At 43.4% G+C, this 20,244-nt stretch overlaps 3 protein-coding genes and 2 long non-coding RNA genes across 6 annotated transcripts; 3 read left to right on the plus strand and 2 right to left on the minus strand.

The window, feature by feature from the left end:
* Positions 1–115: 115 nt before the first annotated feature.
* LOC124675445 lies at positions 116–1,998 on the minus strand. 2 transcript variants are annotated; one of them, XR_006993287.1, is made up of 4 exons: positions 1,936–1,998; positions 1,309–1,361; positions 1,044–1,118; positions 116–875 (listed from the first exon to the last, which is right to left on the minus strand). It is a non-coding gene; the product is annotated as an uncharacterized LOC124675445 (long non-coding RNA). The 2 variants fall into 2 exon arrangements; XR_006993286.1 differs by having other exon boundaries at positions 1,309–1,992.
* A 344-nt stretch (positions 1,999–2,342) lies between these two features.
* LOC124675444 (APO protein 4, mitochondrial-like) lies at positions 2,343–4,479 on the minus strand. The gene is made up of 2 exons (XM_047211520.1): positions 4,223–4,479; positions 2,343–3,650 (listed from the first exon to the last, which is right to left on the minus strand). Exons 1-2 carry the CDS (start codon positions 4,477–4,479, stop codon positions 2,909–2,911), a joined length of 999 nt encoding a protein of 332 aa, XP_047067476.1. The 3' UTR covers positions 2,343–2,908.
* A 1,484-nt stretch (positions 4,480–5,963) lies between these two features.
* LOC124674037 (ubiquitin) lies at positions 5,964–6,197 on the plus strand. The gene has a single exon (XM_047210074.1). It carries the CDS (start codon positions 5,964–5,966, stop codon positions 6,195–6,197), a length of 234 nt encoding a protein of 77 aa, XP_047066030.1.
* Positions 6,198–7,850: 1,653 nt separating this feature from the next.
* LOC124670848 (putative germin-like protein 9-2) lies at positions 7,851–8,489 on the plus strand. Its single transcript, XM_047207318.1, has one exon. The coding sequence runs from the start codon at positions 7,851–7,853 to the stop codon at positions 8,487–8,489; it is 639 nt and encodes a 212-aa protein (XP_047063274.1).
* A 9,232-nt stretch (positions 8,490–17,721) lies between these two features.
* On the plus strand, positions 17,722–18,642 carry LOC124674038. The gene is made up of 2 exons (XR_006992914.1): positions 17,722–17,861; positions 18,139–18,642. It is a non-coding gene; the product is annotated as an uncharacterized LOC124674038 (long non-coding RNA).
* The last annotated feature ends 1,602 nt before the right edge of the window (positions 18,643–20,244 follow it).

Raw genomic sequence — 20,244 nt, forward strand, 5'->3', positions numbered from 1 at the left:
GAAGAAAACAAAGAAAAATGGAAGACAAAGCAGTTTACGTGGATATAGAAATGACCTGATCTGAATCCATTTTCAGATGAGAAACACCTGACTTGTTATTTTCAGATGGTAAACACGTGACATGGCACTTAACTCTGCACTATAATCTTTGTCAAAAAAAAACTCTGCACTATAAGGAGACCTCATGTACAATGGACAGAACAAACGATAAACAGTTAGAAGCTGTTTGGAAGAATAGTGTTCTTGGTAAAGTTTTTTTGGTAACTAGTTCAAATCTGAAATCCAAACAGGCCCCTTAAGGCTAAACATAACTTTGGAAGAAATTGTACATAACTGGACATTTTTCAGTATAATTTCATGTAATTATGCTCACGAATCTTCTTGCGTTAAGAGTACAAAAATCTAGTGAAACACACCAAAAAAAATTCTACCAAATATTTGACAAGTTAACAAACCAAAAGACCACAAGTCTCAGCTAACGAAGCAAGCAAGCCCAGTGGATCTAGGTAAACCCTTATTAGGGATTAGGGAAGTTGCAAGACCTGAGATAGCCTCTAAACAAGCAGCAGTCACTGGACAGCTCCAGGTTTAGCTGAGTTAACTTAGACAAGCCTACATAAAACAGATGATAAATATAAACCATGAGAAGCTGTGGATCAGATATACGTCAAACAGTTACATAGAGATCATGAGTAGACCATAAAACACCAAAATGCACGACTGGTCCTTGGATCATCCAACCACCTCAAAATAAAAGTACCAACATCTAACAAAGAAAGAGGCATGTTATAGTCATTGTTTACCCCTGAGGTAAGAAACACCCAGATCTGTAATTCTACAAGAAAACTACTGCAGATCCTTCAAATTTGTGAGATCTGCAGAAAGAGAAGTGCTGTTCAGATTTGAGGAACAGGATATGCTGTATAGGTTCCTTATATCTGCTGTTCAAAGTTCCATCATATTCAGAGAATGTTTATAAGTCTGACGCACACTGTATGATATACCAAAGAAGATAATATCAGGAAAAAAAGTTGTGCTGCTACCTTATAAATATTTGATATCTGAATCCGTGATGTAGTTACAATATCTCATATTAAGTGACTCCACTTTTCTGAGGCCTGAAAATGATAATTGCAGCTCAAAGACCAACATCAATAACTCAAAATGTTGTCAAAGTTAAGACGGAGTCAGAACAGTAGTAGTATCAAATACCATAGCGACAATCCAAATAAGAGGAATCCAGATGATTGAATTCTAGGTACCCGCAGCAGTAACTGAATAAACGATGTTCAGAGGTGTGGGGGTTACCTTTCACATGAACAAGGCCATCATGAATCTCCATGCATCGCTCCATGAATTTTCTGTTTTTTCCTCAAAGAAGACGACGCATTAAAAAAGACAGTTTAGAATAATGGCGGATCTCTTTTTCACAAAGCAGCAAAAACTCGCTGCACCTTTCCCCTGCCTTTCCCTTATGTGCACTGTCTTCGTCAGATTACTTACAAGTAAAATAACTCTATTTACTATTAAATGGACACTCAGTTTTATATATCAAATTACTCCATATATATAATGGAAACTATGAACTAAAGGATAACCAGTAGTACGTAAAACGTAGCCGTAGTAGGTTCAATCAGTTACATAAAATACAAGTTCACCACCTAAACCACATAATAGCATAGCAAAGAAGAGCAGGTTCAAGAGAATATGTCAGTAAGTTCATTCTTAACGATATTGGCTTTATGGTCATGAGATGACTTCTGAAATAATTAGCATTATGGTTTACAAACAGCTAGATGGAGCATAAATACACGCTAATCTTATCTAGGATTTTCATCGAACACCTTCTATGCAAAGATAGAACGGATCTGTACAAACAAAGATGAGATGTTCCAGGGATTAAATCAAAGAGGGGGAGTTTGGAACCACTTTTACCTCAACCTCGAGGAGGGAGAGGAGCAGTTCACCTTGAGGAGATTGCACAGTCCGTGCTCCTCCCTGCAGAGCAAGGTTGCTGTGACAGAGAGAGAATAAGAGAGACAGAGAGCAAGAGAGAAAGCATGTACCTGCCTAACAAAGTAGAGGCGGAGGGGCATGTCAAGCGTTGCTGGCCGGCATCTTCAGGGACAAAGAATCCGCAGAGGTGGATGGATGTGATTCTCCTCGCGACCGCTGGCAGCAGCTCCCACTCCTGCAGCTGCTATTCAGCGCTGCTGCTCCTGACCTCTGTGTGTACAAACTACACCTCAAGAAATAGTGCTTTGCGATGGCAGCAAATTTTAATACAGAATGTCATGGCATATAAATTATTTTTGTTGTTCACACGGAATACAAACTTGCACTAAGTGAACTCCCCCTGCATAGCTTTCTTATAACAAAAGTGCCGATCAGGCTATTACAAAATAATAGAGGTATAACATCTATGTTATGTGAACAACAATCCAGTAATCCCCTTGGAAAAAGGGTATCCACAAAAACTATGATGACACTTGATGTTACAAAACTTATGACAAATTATGCTCCCTTTGCATAGCTTGCTCATAACAAAACTGCCCATCCCTCTGTTTCACCAAATGAACCGGCATAACTAAGGGCCTCAAAATAATCTGCTCTGGTTAATTTACAGTGCAGATAATTGCCCACTGAAAGAAATTGCCTGATATCATCTGAGGAATCTAAGATAAATAGTAACAATGAACTATGCTTATGTTCTAACCTCCTGTTCCGATAACAGAAATAATCTTCAAAGTGGATTACTATCTGCCTCATTGATCAACATGAATTCCGCTAAAGTACAATCTTTGTGAACTTGGATTTGATCCACATCCAAAAGGGTCACTTGTTGTCTGATATGTACAGTTCTAACATCGTCATCATGGCAGATCTAACTAAGCAACCCATGAACTTCTTACGTGGTCTGGTCCATTTGAATAGGTGCTGCTAAGCCATGCTCTTTCATCATGCAATTGTATCGCGGTGACGCTCTTGCACCCACTTGCACACAAAGCTCCACAACAGCAGGCGCGTGACCATAATAATCCCGTCCACTGTTCACCAGAACTGGAGGGTCATGAGGCCGCTGATGCCACACAATCTTTTGGGGTACTAGGTCATCCACTTCAGCCTTCTTCCATATGTGTTTTCCCCGCCAGCCCTCAAACTTAAATACTCCACACATCCTTGCCTTGTGCCCTGATGGCCCAACATGCACTTCAGAGCAGTTCTCGCACACTTTGGAAGGGTAGACCAATAGGAGTTTTGTTACACCTAATCTGAGCCTTTCCCATGCTTCCAGTGTTCTCTGACCTATCAATCTAAGTTCATCAGGTAGCAAAGGAGCAGGATTTTGGTTGTTATCTTCAGTTGCCGTTAATAGCTGATCACGTCCATACAGAACTCCATCAGGTATCTCTGCACCTGCCTGATGGCAGAGCTCAAGTACAGCTGGGACACGATTGTAGTCAAACCTCTGGTCATGCTTTATCTCATCCTGGAACATGTTTTCAAGATGGAATGCCTCAACAGGGACAAGGATGTTATTCAAGCCGCCTGGACCCCATTTGTGAGGTTGATCCTTGATCATACGTTTGAAACCGTAGCATGTTTTCATCTGATGTGCCATTGCTCCAACATGAATTTCAGGACAAAACCTTCATCACGAATAAACACGGGAAGCACTGATTAGAACGACAACACAGAAAGCAACTGAATAGTGCAGAAGGTTCACACCAATCAACTAATGAGATCAAATATGCACATAGAAGAGGACTGTTTGAGTAACTAGAATTCCCTCGGACTAAAAGGCAAACATGGCAGTGGCATTTGGGACAGAAAAGCTTCAGGAGGAGTAAACACATAACGCACTAGTTAAAGCAACATCACGAAAGGCAACTGAATAGTGCAGAAATGTTCACAACGATCAAGTAATCAGATCAAACATGCACATTGAAGATGACTGTTTGAGTAACTGAAATTCGCTCGGATTAAAAAGGCAAACATGGCAACAGTATTAGGAACACAGCAGCACGAGTAGCATATGATGACCAATTTTCTACCTATGTTTATTTAACTGTTTGGCCATTTCTTCAGCCGTTTTGGCATACCTAAAGGAAGATGGTCTACTACGAAAGAAGCATATTTCAGCAGCAAACTAGAATACTAAATTCATTGTCTCACTACAATCAAGACAAGAACTGAACAATTTCACATTGCTTGGCCTTACTTGCATGAATGTACAGGAACAGCTCTGAGCAGGATCGAGACGCCCTGAGTGAGGATCTCCCTGGCCCGTACCACCTCCTGGGCCACCGGGATCATTCGCCTGACGGGATAATCCTTGGACCGGTTCTTAATCCTCCTGAGAATCACTGGCCTCAGCTGCTTCCAGTCCACCCTGGATGAGTACATCCTCAGATTCACGAGTGAGCCGCGCAGCTCCGAGCAAACTTGAGTGCCAGCTATCCGGCCCATAAACGCCATTGCGAGCACGCAGATCAAAGCCTGCAAGTCCACATTGTTGACATGAGTGCGAGAAAGAAGCATCCGTGGTGTTAGTAAAAGGAGACGCGAGATTTCATCTGAGTTTGGTTCGCCTTAAAACTTGCCCCAAAGAGGACTGCCTGCGCTTGCTTCTTCAGAAAATGGGAAAGGAAAATGAGGCAAGGGGGATACTTTACCTTGCCGGCAGGCCGCCGGTCTCGTTGCGCTCGCTTGCGGCGCTGCAGTCGGTGGGAGGGAGCGACGATGCAGAGGGAGCGTCGCAGGGAGAGGATGAGGGAGGCGCAACCGATCGACGGAGTGACGGTCTCCTTCCGCCAGGTGGCGGCGCCGCGGCCGGTCGATCTGACAGGCCCCCGCCGCAGGCCTCGGCTCCGAGGACGCCCGGGGCGCTGGCGAGCGGCCGAGGGCGACGTCGGCGCTGGGCGGCGAGAGTGCGGAGGGGAGGGGAGGGGAGGCGGTGGTGCGCAGGGCAGCGAGAGGGCACGGCCGGGAGAGGGCGGCGCGGCCGGGCGGGCGGGGGAAGGAATGCGGCGACGGCGAGCGGTCCGATCGATTCGTGTCCAGCCGCCCGACTTGGGCTCGTCGGGTGGGCCCAATTATGCTACGGACGTTGTCAGGGCCTGTAAGCCCAAACTACCTCGCGGGCTTCTGACGGGCCTGGCCCAACGTCGAGAGAGGCGGTGCGACGTGGCGGTAACCGTTCCGGAATCGCCTCGCACCGACGTGCCCGGCATCTATAAATTGCAGAGTTCCCCTCGAGGGTTTCTCCAACAGATAGCCCAATCGATCGAAGAGAAATCCAGATCCAATCACCGTTTAGTCAAGGTAAACAATTGCAGTTCTTCGTGATCGATACTCGTCGGTTTGTTTGCGATTTTAGATTAGATTATCATTATCTCCTTAACCGTGCCCATGTACTGGAGTTTATTCATCTTGATCGCGTCAATTAGGGTCTTATTGTTGTAGGCTGCTCTTAATCCTGCGCATAAGTTTTTGAGTGACGACTTGACTGTGTTCATCTTGGTCGATCTTGTGTAGTGTTTTACATGCATGAAAGAAAAGATAACGATGATCTAATTGTATTTTTGTTGTGATCCTAGTGCATTACTAATCTTAGTTACTTCCTCTGATCGAAATTAATCGATTCCATTTTGTCTAGATAGAGTACCAGAATTATATTAGGATTGCACAATTATCTATACGTAGTGCAGCACTAAAATTGAAACTCACAACCGATTTATCTATGTCCATAGCCTCTTGCACGAAGAATTGATCTGCGTGTTTATCTCTGTTACAGCTGTTCATTGCAGTGCAGTAGCCTGCTTGTTAATATGCCTTTTAGGAAACTATAGAACATATCGGTCCCTTGTGCTTTTCATACTGATTTTGTTTGTGACGCCAAATCTCTACCTCAAATTTCTGACCTGTAAAGATGCGATCTAAACCATATCTCCTTCTTTCAGATGCAGATCTTCGTGAAGACCCTGACCGGCAAGACCATCACCCTGGAGGTGGAGTCCTCTGACACGATCGACAACGTTAAGGCGAAGATCCAGGACAAGGAGGGCATCCCGCCGGACCAGCAGCGCCTCATCTTCGCCGGCAAGCAGCTTGAGGATGGCCGCACCCTCGCCGACTACAACATCCAGAAGGAGTCCACTCTCCACCTTGTCCTCCGCCTCCGCGGTGGCCTCTAAGCTTGCTCTGATAATGCAGCTCTTTGTCGTTTAGGTTTTCAGTCTTTAATTTAGGTTCTTTGCGTTGTCTGTCTCAGTAGGCAGTTCTACCGTGGATTGAGATCAACTTGTGTTTGCTCTGGAGAACATTATGCCATAAGCAGTTGCTTCGACTTACTATTATATTGATGCAATGTTGGGATGATTTTTATTTCAGTTTCATGCTCATATTGTTCGTTCAGTGAACTCAAAACCTAACGCTGCTAGATGCGTGGCGACACCCTGGGCATTGTTGCCTAACCAAGTTCCTCATGGTCCTACTTAACGTTCAGTGTATATTTATCAGTGTATATGTATCTACTGTTGCCCTCAATCTCTCAGTTCTCTCATGAACAGAGAACAAAGGGAAAAAATTCAGAGAGAGACGATGGTAGAGAACGTGGTCGATCTCCATGGGGCATGGATCTCGTGCCACCCCGAGGAATCGTGCTGCCAACACGTCAGTTTGTTACAAAACCAAACGGAAAGACGACAAGTCTAAAACCTATCTCTAGGACTGACGAAACTGAATAATAGTCATATAAAAACTGACGAATTATCCTTTTCATTTATCATGCCTTCGTCCTTTTCATTTACAGTAAATTGAACTTTAAGTCTAAAAAAAACTAGCGCTGCCTCCAGCCCTCCACCTCCAATCTCCTCTTCCGAAGGTGGATCCCCCGGTAGTATTGTTTTTCTTGTTCCATTACTCTTCTGTGCGTGTTGGTCATCCTCAAAACTGCATGGTTACACCCTGGGCATTGTTTGTAAGTTTCTTCATGGCCCTAGTACACTCTGCGTATTTATCTTCCTGGCCTGTTGGAAAGGTGAGGCGTCAGGATGACATGATCAATGATGTGTTCAGTGGAAGTTATAATAGTCCAGTACTGGATGTTGATGCTATATTTCAGTTTATTGTGGGTGGGTGTGTGTTGTGGGTCTTGGCAGTAATTCTGAATGCTTCTGAATTGGTTTACAGGTTTTAAAGATGTTTTCAAGAACAGCGAGATATATTTAAATTGTCAGATTGTATTTGTATTTTCTGATGTCCATGCTCATGTTTCAGAAGCTATTGATACCTGGTTTTTGGGAGGATATGGTCATATATGTAGGATTGAGCGTGATGAATCATCATTTCTATGAGTTCACAGAAGTAAATGAAACTTTACTATTGGGTTCAATTCAGATCTCTGAGTCATTTTTAGCAAGTCAAGTTTCAGCCAGCCAACAATTTAAATCTTGTTGATATAACGGTGTGCTTCGGATATATTGCAGACATGTTTTTTCTTCTCAGATCAAATTACGGCATGATACAACTTTTTTCTGACAAAACAAACATACAGAATTGTACATCAGCAAGTACTTAAGCAGAAAGATTTCCCAAGTTAGCAACTCGGGTAAATTGGCCTGCTATTATTTTATTTGCAAGTATCTTTGCCAGCAAATTGGTCGTTATTCTCTATGCAACCTCTTGTGCTGTCGAACAAGAGACTGAGGAACAAGTCAAACAAGACATCATCTCTTTGGTGTTTATACTGCTTATAAAGTGTGCCGCCTTACTGATGAATCATCAAGCTTCTCCATCGCCACAACCACGAGCTAGCTTGCATCAGCATAAGAAGACCATTTGTGCTAATGGCGTCAGTCAGCTGCTACTGCTCCTTGGTACTCATGGCGCTTGCACTGGCCTCGGCGCCAATGGCTGCTGTAGCGGGCGACCCGGACATCCTCACCGACTTCGTCGCCCCGACCATGCTCGGCGAGCCCGCCAACATCACGGGCGACTACTTCACCTTCACCAGCTTTCGCGGTTACACGATGCCGGTGGCCGCCTTCGCCGCGACCAAGGCCAGCATGGTGGAGTTCCCGGCCCTGAATGGGCAGAGCGTGTCCTACGCTAGGCTCGTGTTCCCGCCGGGCACCGTGAACCCGCCGCACACCCACCCGCGCGCCGCCGAGCTTCTGCTCGTCGTTGACGGCGCGCTCTCCGTGGGCTTCATTGACACGGCTGGCAAGCTTTACACGCAAGATCTAACCATCGGAGACATGTTCGTGTTCCCGAAGGGGCTGGTGCACTACCAGAACAACAAGGGGGCCGGCCCAGCTGTGGCGCTCTCGGCCTTTGGCAGTGCCGCCCCAGGCATTGTGTCCGTGCCGGTCACCGTCTTCGGCACCGGCGTCGATGACACCGTGCTTGCCAAGTCGTTCAAGACCGACGTGCCGACGGTGCAGAAACTAAAGACGGCACTCACTCCGCCGCCCAAGAAGCCATGATCATTAAAGATGTGCTTAACTGTTGTCTTCCCCGACCTGGGATGTCGCAGCCATGAATCAGGCCATCAAGCTAGCACATGTAACTATGATGTACACACTGCTGGAATAAAGTCATTACTACTGCCAGTACTATGTAAAATTAAGCCCCCATACTTATGGTCTATGTGGTTTAAAGAGCATATCTACTATACTAAAACTTAACAGCTTTGATTTTTCTCCTAATTTTGGACTTATTTTTAGATTAAGGCTGATATGACGCGTGTGTTTCATGGTGGTTGATTGCTGTGTGTTTCTTTCCGTGTATAGTTTCGGTGCTCCCTAAGAATTTTAGGCAGGTTCAGATTTTGTTTGAAAATGTATTGGTTCTCTAATGGTGGATGCTCTGGGTATTGTTGGGTGTGGCCATAGCTGCGTTGGTCTGTCCCTGACATAGTGGTGGGCCATGAAAGATGCACTGCTTTGACCATTTATTGTCCTCTCTCTGGATAAATCCCTTTCTGATTTCCTCTCTTCTCTCTATTCATCGTCTTCCTCACCACTCCAAGGTCCTTGCCGATCCCCCACCACACCTCCACCAGCCTCCGCCGCCGGAGCTCCTCCTCCCCGATCCCCCACTCCTCCACCATTCTCCAACTCCTGCACGAGCTCCTCTGTACCCGCCACCCCTCAAGGACGGCGCATACCAGCCATGGGCGGGCACAGACTTTTAACAATGGGTATTCAAAAATAAAAGAAAATGTACTACAAAACAGTGGCAAGTAGCATTCGATCTCATGACCATCAAGGGAGCATGCAACTGCTCTAACCAGCCAAGCCTCCACATCTTTGTGTCCAGAGAAGCACAGATTTCTACACAAAGTAAATTAGCGCTGATGGATATTTCACATAATTTGAAAATTTTGTCAAAATTTTGGGTATTCACCTGCATACCCATGAATACACATGTGCCCGCCCATGATACCAGCCGCAGGTCACGCACATCCCCCTGTCCACTGCCTCTCCCTCGCCACCCTTCGTCCGCTCCCGCTCGCCGGCGGCAAGGTCATGCGACACTCGGCCTTCCGGCACGTCCGCGCGGCTGCTGCACCTCCAGACACGCCGCCGCGGACACAAGGAGGATGCCTCCTCGCTGCTTTCCCCGGATGGCAACGACCATGCTGCAGGGACGACGTGCTGTTGCTGCTACTCACCGATGCTCCGTCTCCACCGCAGCATGTCGGTGAGTACTCCGGCCGCTGCCGGTTCCCCTCCAAGCACGACTGCACGAGTTCATGGCTCAGCACCAAGATGTGTGGTGCTTGCGCGGAGACACGTAGATGATCCAGATTCTAACATTTTTCAACTTGACAGATCAATATTGGAGCACAGGTTAGGTTCAGGATGCGGTACGAGAAGATGGACGACGGGGTGAGGATGAGCAGCAGTGAGTTGAGGTGGAGCACATTCTGGATGGGCGACGTCATGAGTTTCCGACTCGAAAAGAATCATGGAGCAGCGGACGCCATCGACTACAACCAAGTCGGCGTTTTCGCTAATTCTGGCATATGGTGCAAACTAATACCGATAAAGGGTAATAGCATAATTCTCTTTAATTTATGCACGCTACAAAACATAAGTAAAATAGTTATTCACTAGATTTTAGCCTGTACTTTAACACGACTAATGAAATACATTTAGGTTTATACTAGAACCTTGTGAGTTCAATCTTATATGGTTTATGAAACTAAGGCTAGATTTGCTCTGCTCTGTTGTTTTTGCTTTTCATATTGACTTTTTCTTGATCTGTAAACTGAGTAGTTGCGAGCCATGTAGAATCAACCGGTGCCATGTTCAATTTTGCAGCAGATTTTCCATTCTCAATTTTTTTTGAGAGAGCTATCTACCTGTAAATACATGCCATAATTAACATGGAAAATAAAGTAGAAGAAGCCATTAGTCATGTTGAATGTTGGTGTCACGCACACTCTAATTATATATCAGCTGTCTGTCCATTCTTGCTGCTTCTTTGTCACGTTTAACTATTGCAAATCCCTGCGCGGCTGCGCCCAGATCTGTATGACAAGTGTTTGATATTTGTTTTCATTCATCATTGCATATCTAGCTTTCACTAAACGTTCCTTATATACATACTCTCACATATGTGTATTCGTTTGTAAATGAAGTGCCATCTACTGAATATTTGGTACTTCAAACGAATTTTAAAAGCATGAGCCATGGAGAACTCCCAAACATGCCTCCTCATTGTTTAACTGATTATTTAAATTTTCTCAGCCTTCAAATGATATGGATGCCTGGAGGTGCGAAATTCGTCTCGGCAATGAAAATACGATCATATATTGGATAAGGTAGCCATTTATTTACCAAAACCTGTATTTTCTCACTGACAATTCTAAGCCGGCATTTCATCACATCAATAAAAGGATTAAAAATACTTGTGATAGCCAAAAATGATGTGGTGGCTACTAAAACTATAAATATTGTATACCAGGAGGTAATGGACTATCTGTAAGAGTATGCACATCAGATCATATCATGGTTGCAGCCTTGCAGGTACATTCAGTAACTTAGACATAGCTTCAGGTATATCTGTGCTTTGCATTCAGACAATTAAAACATTTCCTCATTCTTTATCCAGTGTTTATTTAATATAGAGGAATTTGGGCAGCTTACATCTCCAACGTTGCACATTTTTGTCAACAAGGCTTTGTATTATGTGCTTTGTCTTATAAATTTTATTGTATGCCATTTCTAAACCATGACACATCTTTTAGTCTGTACACTTCTTTGTTACTGTTTTCAGTGGACTTCATAAAGCAGCGAGTATTTCCTGTGAACTTACCAATAAATAGCACACCGTGCTTTTGTTTAATTAGACATATTGTTCTTACTCTCTATATTAGAAAAATAACAATCAGATTATGTTCTAAGCTAAGTAATAGTTTAGGCTAGGTCATCCTATAATTAGACATATTGTTTTACTGTCCAGGTTGAATATTTAAAAATAAACATGAAAACCATGCTTTGGGTTAATTGCACATATTGTACTTACTTTCTAGGTTAGGAAAATAAACACCAGACCATGTTTACGCTAAATCATACTTTAGCCTATGATATCCTATAGTTAGACATATTGTTTTTACTGTCCAAGTTGAGTAGCCTGTTACATGCTGCATGTTTCGGAACATTAACATCAGGTCATGTTTCAGGTTAAGTTATCCTATAATTAGACATATTGTTCTTGTTGTCCCTGGTAGAAAAAATAAACATTGGATCATGCTTTTGCTTAAATTATCCTTCAATTGGGCAGAATTTTTTTGCTGTCCAAGTTGAATAGTTCGATACATGGTGCACTTCATTTACCAACTCGCAGCAGGGCTTTGGTTATAATTATCCTTCTGCTCGAAACAATTTCTTATTTGCTTTTTCTGCTATCCTTTCGGGGGGATGTCTTGCAGGTTCCTATTTGAAAGGCGGCAGTTCGTAAAGAAAGGTAAGCTCCCTTTGGTTCTTTAATGCGAGCTCCTGGGAGTGGAATCCTGTTGGAATCTAAGATTAGTGTAATAGTACTCTAGTAGAGTCTAGAATGCTCTAGGGGAATTGGGGATTAGTAGTCTCCTAGGAAAGTCTAGAATATTCCAGTAGTGTGCTAGAATCTAAGTTAGTTTATTAGCAAAGTCTAGAGTATTCTAGGGAGTGTTAGTATAGTAGTAGTGTCTAGACTATTCTAGTGTATGAGTTAACATGTAAGCCTAAGTTGAGCTATATATATGAGAGGGTGCGGAGGTCCAAGTGACCAACCCATCCACAATTTCCCCAAAAGCCTACATGGTATCAGAGCTAGAGGCAGTGATGGTGTGTGCTACGGGCTGCCTGTGGTGATTCGGTGGAGTGAGGTGGAGTTCCGCAAAATCCAGGGGAATACAACGGACGGGCAGAGGAGTGGAGTGCTGCCCAGGTAGAAGTGTTGATGTGAGCTGCTGCAGAGGTGCGGAGCCAACCGTCTGCAGCGTTCGGAGTGGTGGTGAATCTTGCAAAGTTCGGTGTGGTGGTGAAGGGAGCAGCTGGGTGAGGTGCAGGTGCATGTGGCTTGCAGTGAAGAGGGAGAAGCAAAGGTGCTGATTTCTGCGTGTGCGAGTAGAGGACAGAGGAGAGACCTAAGCTGCGTGTGCAGACAGAAGAAATATCCAGAGGAGTCGAGAGAACTGCAAGAGTAGGTCAAATATAGCAGAGAAGAGAAGAAGCACATAAGCTGGTTTGTTGGTGATTTTCAGCAATATTGATCAATGGGGGAGAATCAAACAATTGAGAAGCTACTTGAGAAAATGACTCAATTGCTCAAGGAGATTGAGAAGTTGAGACAATCAAGGGAGAGTGCAGAAATTCCAAAACAAAGTGGAAAAACAACTGTCCTAGGAAATTGTGTGAATCTTGCACAAACGGAAGAAGCAATCTCAAGTCGGGCTCCCGCATTAAATGGAACTTGTTCAAATTGGATTCCGGATTCGGGAGCATCAGCACATGTCACGGGTAAGTGGAGTGAGTTTGCATCATATACTCCACATCCACCCATGCATAAAGAGACAATCCAAACAGCCGATGGAACTTATCAACTCGTGAAAGGGGTCGGCACGAGTGAAATGCACTCCGTCCATTACATTGTCTTCGGTATTATATGCTCCATCGTTTCCGGTGAGTTTGGTGTCTATGAGCTCTTTGGTTGATGATATTGATTGTCGAATAATTGCCGATCGATATAATTGTATAATTGAAGAGAGGAAGACTAGAAGGAGGCTTGGGATAGGTGTGAGACATAAGGGATTGTGGTACTTGGATAGAAGGGAAACCGATGAAGCGTTGTGCACTGCTCTCACAGTTGTTACCAATGATGATGAGGCAAGGTTGATACTCCAACATTGTCGATTGGGCCATATGTCCTTTGATACTATGAGTAAGATATTCCCCGAAGAAATGAAGAAGGTGGACAAAGAAAAACTTGTGTGTGATGCATGTGAGTTTGGAAAACACACCAGGACATCATATGTGAGTCGTGGATCTGCGGAGCACGTTGCCCTTTGTACTCGATTCACTCTGATGTATGGACTTCCCCGGTGGTCTCTGTTAGCGGGATGAAGTATTTTGTCACCTTCATTGATTGCTACTCCCGAATGACTTGGATATATCTTCTGAAACATAAAAGTGAGGTGCTTACATGCTTCAAGGACTTCTATGCATATGTCCAAAATCGCTTCAACGCTAGTATTCAAATTATCAGGACAGATAATGGGACGGAGTATGTGAACAATGAATTTGGCAATTTTCTTTCCCAAAAAGGAATACTTCATCAAACTTCATGTCCCGATACTTCTCCACGGAATGGAGTAGCTGAAAGGAAGAATCGTCATCTGCTGGAGGTGGCTCGATCACTTATGTTTACCATGAATGTGCCCAAATTCTTGTGGAGTGAAGCGGTTATGACTCGCTACTTATCTCATCAACCGGATTCCCTCAAGAGTGCTTGGGATGAAGACTCCATATGAAATGATCTATGGCCAAAATGAGTTCATCGTTCCGCCAAAGGTGTTTGGGTGTACTTGCTTTGTTAGAGACCATAGACCTTCGGTGGGAAAATTGGATCCTCGTGTTGTGAAGTGCATCTTCATTGGATACCCATCTGGACAAAAGGGCTACAAGTGTTGGAGCCCTAGTGAGCGGAGAACATTTGTTAGCATGGATATGACATTTAGAGAGTCTGAGCCGTTCTATGGAGAGAAGACGGACCTCAGCTCGTTGTTTGACTTTGACTCTCCTAGCACAATCGAAGCTAGTCAAGAGGGGGAGAGTGAACTTTTGAGGACAAAGGAACATGAACCATCCAGAGTTGTTGTTGGTTCAATTCCATCTCCTACGAGTGAAGAGAGATGGACAAAGCCAAATGAGGAAGAAAATCTAAGGGTGTCTACAAGGAGACAAGCTACAAGTGAAGAGAGATGGAGAAAGCCAAACGAGGAAGAGAACTTGAAAGTGTATACACGGAGAAAATCGCAGCATGAGCAGCAAGCAACGACGAGTTCCCATGACAAGTGACACACAGTGCGGGGAGCAACATGTGCAACAACAGGTTCCCACGACAAGTGACACACGAGTGCAGGGGGAGCAACATGCTCCAACGAGTGTTGAAACCGATGAATTGTCCGATGACGCAGGTCCATCTATTACGAGGGATTCAATGGACTTGCCCATTGCCTTAAGAAAAGGAACCCGAGCTGCAGCTAGAAAACCTCCAAATTGGTACCGGGAGGAGCATGACATTGCTAATTATGTATCATATGCATCTCTATCTACGAACTACGGGGCCTTCATCGCATCATTGCAATCTGTGGTGATCCCAAGAGATTGGAAAGAAGCAAAACAAGACCCAAAGTGGTACGAGGCCATGTTGGAGGAAATGAAAGCTCTTGAGAAGAACAATACATGGGATCTTGTTACTCTTCCAGCTCGGAAAACGTCCGATTACTTGCAAATGGGTGTATTCCGTGAAGCAATCCCCGAAGGGAAAATAGAACGATACAAGGCAAGGTTGGTGGCAAGGGGTTACGATCAAACATATGGGATTGACTATGACGAGACCTTTGCGCCTGTTGCAAAGATGAGTACTATAAGAACTCTTATTTCTTGTGCTGCTAACTTTGGTTGGCCCTTGCATCAGCTGGATGTAAAGAATGCTTTCTTGCATGGAGATCTCCGGGAAGAAGTTTATATGGACATTCCACCTGACTTTAGTAACTCCAACACCCAGGGGAAGGTGTGCAGATTGAAGAAGTCTTTATATGGTCTCAAGCAGTCACCAAGGGCATGGTTTGATAGGTTCCGGAGAGCCATGCGCAATATGGGTTACAAGCAATGTAATAGGGATCATACCGTGTTCTATAGGCATTCAGGGCGTCGTATTACCATCCTTGCAGTTTATGTGGATGACATTGTTATCACTGGAGACGATAATGATGAAATAAGCCGGCTGAAGATGAGATTGAGCGAGAGAATTTGATGTTAAGGATCTAGGACAACTCAAGTATTTCTTGGGTATTGAGATTGCGAGATCTCCTAAAGGAATAGTTATCTCTCAACGGAAATATGTGTTGGATCTACTCAATGAGACTCGGTATGCTTGGGTGTCGGCTCGCTTCAACTCCTATTGAGCAAAATCACCGGCTATGTGCTCAGTCAGGAGATCCAGTTAATAGAGAGCGCTACCGACGGCTTGTTGGTCGACTTATCTATTTATGCCATACGAGACATGATATATCTTATGCCGTGAGTGTGGTGAGCCGCTACATGCATGACCCAAGAAGTGGACATCTAGAGGCAGCTTATAGAATTTTACGCTATCTGAAAGGAAGTCCCGGAAAAGGTCTATGGTTCAAGGCCAATGGGCACTTGAGTGTGGAGGGATATTGTGACGCTGATTGGGCAAGTTGCCTTGATGACAGAAGGTCAACATCAGGCTTTTGTGTCTTCGTAGGAGGAAACTTGGTATCTTGGAGGAGCAAGAAGCAGCATGTGGTCTCAAGATCAACTGCAGAAGCACAGTATAGAGCAATGACGGTGTGTTTGTGTGAGATGTTATGGATGAAAGGCCTCCTATCAGAATTGAAGCTACTGCGGAGAGGACCATTGAATCTTTGGTGCGACAACAAGTCAGCAATAAACATTGCTAACAATCCCGTTCAGCATGACCGAACAAAGCATGTGGAAATAGATCGATTCTTCATTAAAGAACGGCTTGACGAAGGAACCTTGAAGTTAAGCCATGTAACCTCTAGAGAACAAATAGCAGATTTTCTAACCAAAGGATTAGGTAGTAAGGAATGTTTGTTGGCATGTAACAAGATGGGAATGATAGATATCCATCGCCCATCTTGAGGGGGGGTGTTGGAATCTAAGATTAGTGTAATAGTACTCTAGTAGAGTCTAGAATGCTCTAGGGGAATTGGGGATTAGTAGTCTCCTAGGAAAGTCTAGAATATTCCAGTAGTGTGCTAGAATCTAAGTTAGTTTATTAGCAAAGTCTAGAGTATTCTAGGGAGTGTTAGTATAGTAGTAGTGTCTAGACTATTCTAGTGTATGAGTTAACATGTAAGCCTAAGTTGAGCTATATATATGAGAGGGTGCGGAGGTCCAAGTGACCAACCCATCCACAATTTCTCCAAAAGCCTACAAATCCACATTACATTGAGAATAGGCAAGCAAAGAAAGGAAGATCCAAACACATGTCACCTGAGCCTCGCAGGCATGCAAGCTACTTTTCTGATCCTCGTTGGAAAAGAAGTGGATAACAATGACAGATCACCACAAGATGCATGACTTAGCTCTTTCACCTTTCATATTTGGAATTCACCTTTGTCACTAGACTGGCTGCTATTGAAGTTCTACTACCTTGACAGTAAAATGAGACCCTGGAAAATCATGAAAATGATAGAAATCTGATGAGAATTATTTCAAGGTATATCCCCCCTTTTGCCATATTTTCTTGGCACTGGTAATTCATCATGTTTAGAGGTTAATGATAGTTTTCCCAAAGAAGGGGATTTTGCAATAAATGCAAATGCTGATAAAATTAGACAGCGGTGCAAATTATATAATTCATGATTAGTTTAAAATTTCACTTGTGTGCTGTTGCTTGTGGAGAATCATATATACCTTGAACTAATTCTCATCAGAATCATATATATCATATTTTCTTTTGCCCTCGACTGTATCTTTCAAACTTACAGAATTATAAGCTATCATGTGCTCAATATTTCACAATACTGAGTTTGTTAAGTACTATTTGTTCTAGAAGAATCATATATATCATATGTAAAAAGAAGAATGTGTTTTGAAACATAAATACATGTAAACAATTTCACTGACATGTAGAATCTCTTGAAGTACTCCGGTATGTGAATGAGATAATATATTTTTTAAAGTGCAATGTGTTAGAGAGAAGCGAATAATTGATTGTGTGGTTCCAGTGATCTATTAATAGTGTAATCTTATAGAATTATGCATAAACACAAATTAAACCTTTTTTTGGTAGTTGCTTAGCCCACCTGGAGTGAATGATAGTCTATGCATCTTGTTTCAGAAAGGTTTGTTGTTGGGTTTTGTAAGATGTCATTATATGTACTCCTTGTATATTAATTAGGACAGTGTTGATGTCAGGTATCAAGCTGCATCGAGACATTGCAGAGAAACCACCTAAGTTATGGTTAAAGACTTGAATATTGGGTATAACATAAGTGAGGGATCTATTCAAGTGCTGTAGAATATAAAAGTTTTTATGCACTGCATTCATCCGCCAGATTCTAGGACACTTACAAGGGCAAAGTGAGAGTAAGTAACTTACTGCAGTTCTATGTATTTTTAGACAATAATGGAATGGTATTTTCCAAGTCCATCCCATCTAAAATTAGCTAGAACATGACCATCATACGTTTTTAGCGCGTCAAATCTTATGTTATTTTATCCCATCTCCACTTCATAGTTGAATTATGTTGTTTCACAATATACAATACCTGATTTATTTTAGCTATTTTTAGCCTGCAAGCAGCTTAGTATTGGGACTGACAACTTGACCAACTTCGTTTCTAAAACTGTTTCCAGGATTCAGTTGAGTCAGGGAATGAGATTATGGAGGTGCGGCATAAAAAAGGCGTGCCATTGAAGATTTTGTAAAATGCGATTATGTGTGCCGCCATCTATGCCACCCAAGCAGGAGCAGCTTGGTTGGTTCAATCCGGCTGACACCAACGTCGGGGACCAGGGCCCTTGACAAGTGATCCCTGGATATAGAAGACCATTTAGCCAAACTATCTGTCGGCCCTGCAGGTACAGCCGACGATATCATCATTCTCTTCTCTGACAAAGACAACGCCAGCGAGAGTTCACCGTGCAAGGGGCAGGAATAATCAGAGTACGTGCCTAGGCATGGTGGTCTACATTGCTCTTTAAATTCAATTTTGTGCATGTGTATTTTGGTCTATCGTCACCTATGTGGTTAGTGTTCTGCATCCTGTTAGTGTCCATCGCTTAATGAGCTATGTAATGGAATCTAAAGTAATATGAGCAACGATGTTTCCTATTCCACGGATAATGGTATGTTCACTTCTGAATCTATTCACACGTCGACGCTCCCCTAATTTTTCTGTCGTAATTTCAGATAGAAATATCTTCTACTACCTCCGATTCAAGGAATAAGGCGTTCTCGTTTTACGTATTTTTTGTTTGACCAAGAATTACTTCAAATATATAAAGATTGTTTGTACGAAATTAGCATCATTAGAAAGTGCTTTTCAATACGAATCCAACGATACTAATTACATATAATATAATCAAGATTATGTTGCTCAATTTTTATGGTCAAAGTTTATCTTGAAATACGCGTGCGCCTTATTCCTTGAGACGGAGGTAGTATTGTTCAGCTCATGTTGTCTCCTAGGCGCACTGCTCCCGCGCTAGGTCTTTGGCAAAGATGAATGCTAATAATTCATTCAGGCAAATAAATTAGGTGTTCAAGCATATATATACATACATGTTGTGCCACCACCGCGTCAGGGCTAGGTCTTTCACAAAGATCAGTCCTAACAATTCATTCAGTCAAATAATTTAGGCGTTTAAGCATATATATGCATACCTGGTGTCGGTATTCTCCTTCTGATAATTGCACGCCGGTGCAGACAACGTTCCCATGAAAACCATGCTATTTCCTCCGGGCAAGGGATGGGGATGCACTAATATGGACCATCCTAGCTATTTTAGTTCATCCAGTTTATTATACACATTACAATTTAAATAGTGTATTCATGTTGTTTCACGTATTTTTAAATCAGTCAGCCACCATACAGGCGCGGCGCGCCGCGCCTATCATTGCTAGTATATATAATGGGAGTTTTAGAGGAGGTGGCGTTTTGGCTCATAGGTGCATATGCATCTATTATACAAAATAATTAAAAAACAATTTTAAAAATGTTAAAAAGTTCTGTAATATAACTTTTGGTGTACACCGTGACATTCTATGTTCATACACAAGTTTTCGTGGGAAAACAATATTTTATGTAGTATGTACAAAAAAGACAAAAAAAATATCATGTACGTAGTCGTCTTGGAGCATCAACATTTATCTTTTTTACGTGAGCCACTGTTTTAACTTATCACCCGTAGAGAATTGCAAGAGACACTGTTCTGAAGGTCTGCTCTCTCGCTTGGCAATGTCAGACCCTAGTGGGGGCAATTCAGTGGAAAACAACAAATATGCATGAAAAAACCAGCAAACCATAGAACATACATATTCCCTTTGTCCCATGTTATATCCAATATAAATGAGTATATTTGGTTGTAATAACATCTTTTAACGGGGAGTGGTTCAAATATACAAGTAATCTTGATGCTACAAAAGAAACCAAAATACTAAAAAAATGATCTTCATTAAATGCTATCTACAACAAAATCATCTTCCATCTTGTTCCAGCTTGTGTCATCGATGATGCCACATCAGCGGCCGACTCGGGGCGGAGCCCTATTCCTCCCCGACGCCGCCTTTCCCACCCCCTCCTTCCTCCTCGCCGTCCCCTGAGGCTACCGCCGGCGAAACTTGGCGCGGCCGGTGATGGGGGGCGGGGATCCGCGCGTGGTCCCCTGGTGCGGCGGTAGGAGGCACGCCTCCACGCCGGGGGGGGAGGGGTGATCCCGGTACCTGTCGGTCGATGGTGGCGCGGTC

The sequence above is a fragment of the Lolium rigidum genome, chromosome 7, assembly GCF_022539505.1.
Source record: "Lolium rigidum isolate FL_2022 chromosome 7, APGP_CSIRO_Lrig_0.1, whole genome shotgun sequence".
NCBI classification, from domain to species: domain Eukaryota; kingdom Viridiplantae; phylum Streptophyta; class Magnoliopsida; order Poales; family Poaceae; genus Lolium; species Lolium rigidum.

Coding starts and splice junctions, on each gene's coding strand:
- LOC124675444 (XM_047211520.1), bottom strand. CDS start 4,479: ATGGCGTTTATGGGCCGGATAGCTGGCACTCAAGTTTGCTCGGAGCTG. Junction 3,651..4,222: donor GTTCCTGTACATTCATGCAA/GTAAGGCCAAGC, acceptor TTCGTGATGAAG/GTTTTGTCCTGAAATTCATG.
- LOC124674037 (XM_047210074.1), top strand. CDS start 5,964: ATGCAGATCTTCGTGAAGACCCTGACCGGCAAGACCATCACCCTGGAG.
- LOC124670848 (XM_047207318.1), top strand. CDS start 7,851: ATGGCGTCAGTCAGCTGCTACTGCTCCTTGGTACTCATGGCGCTTGCA.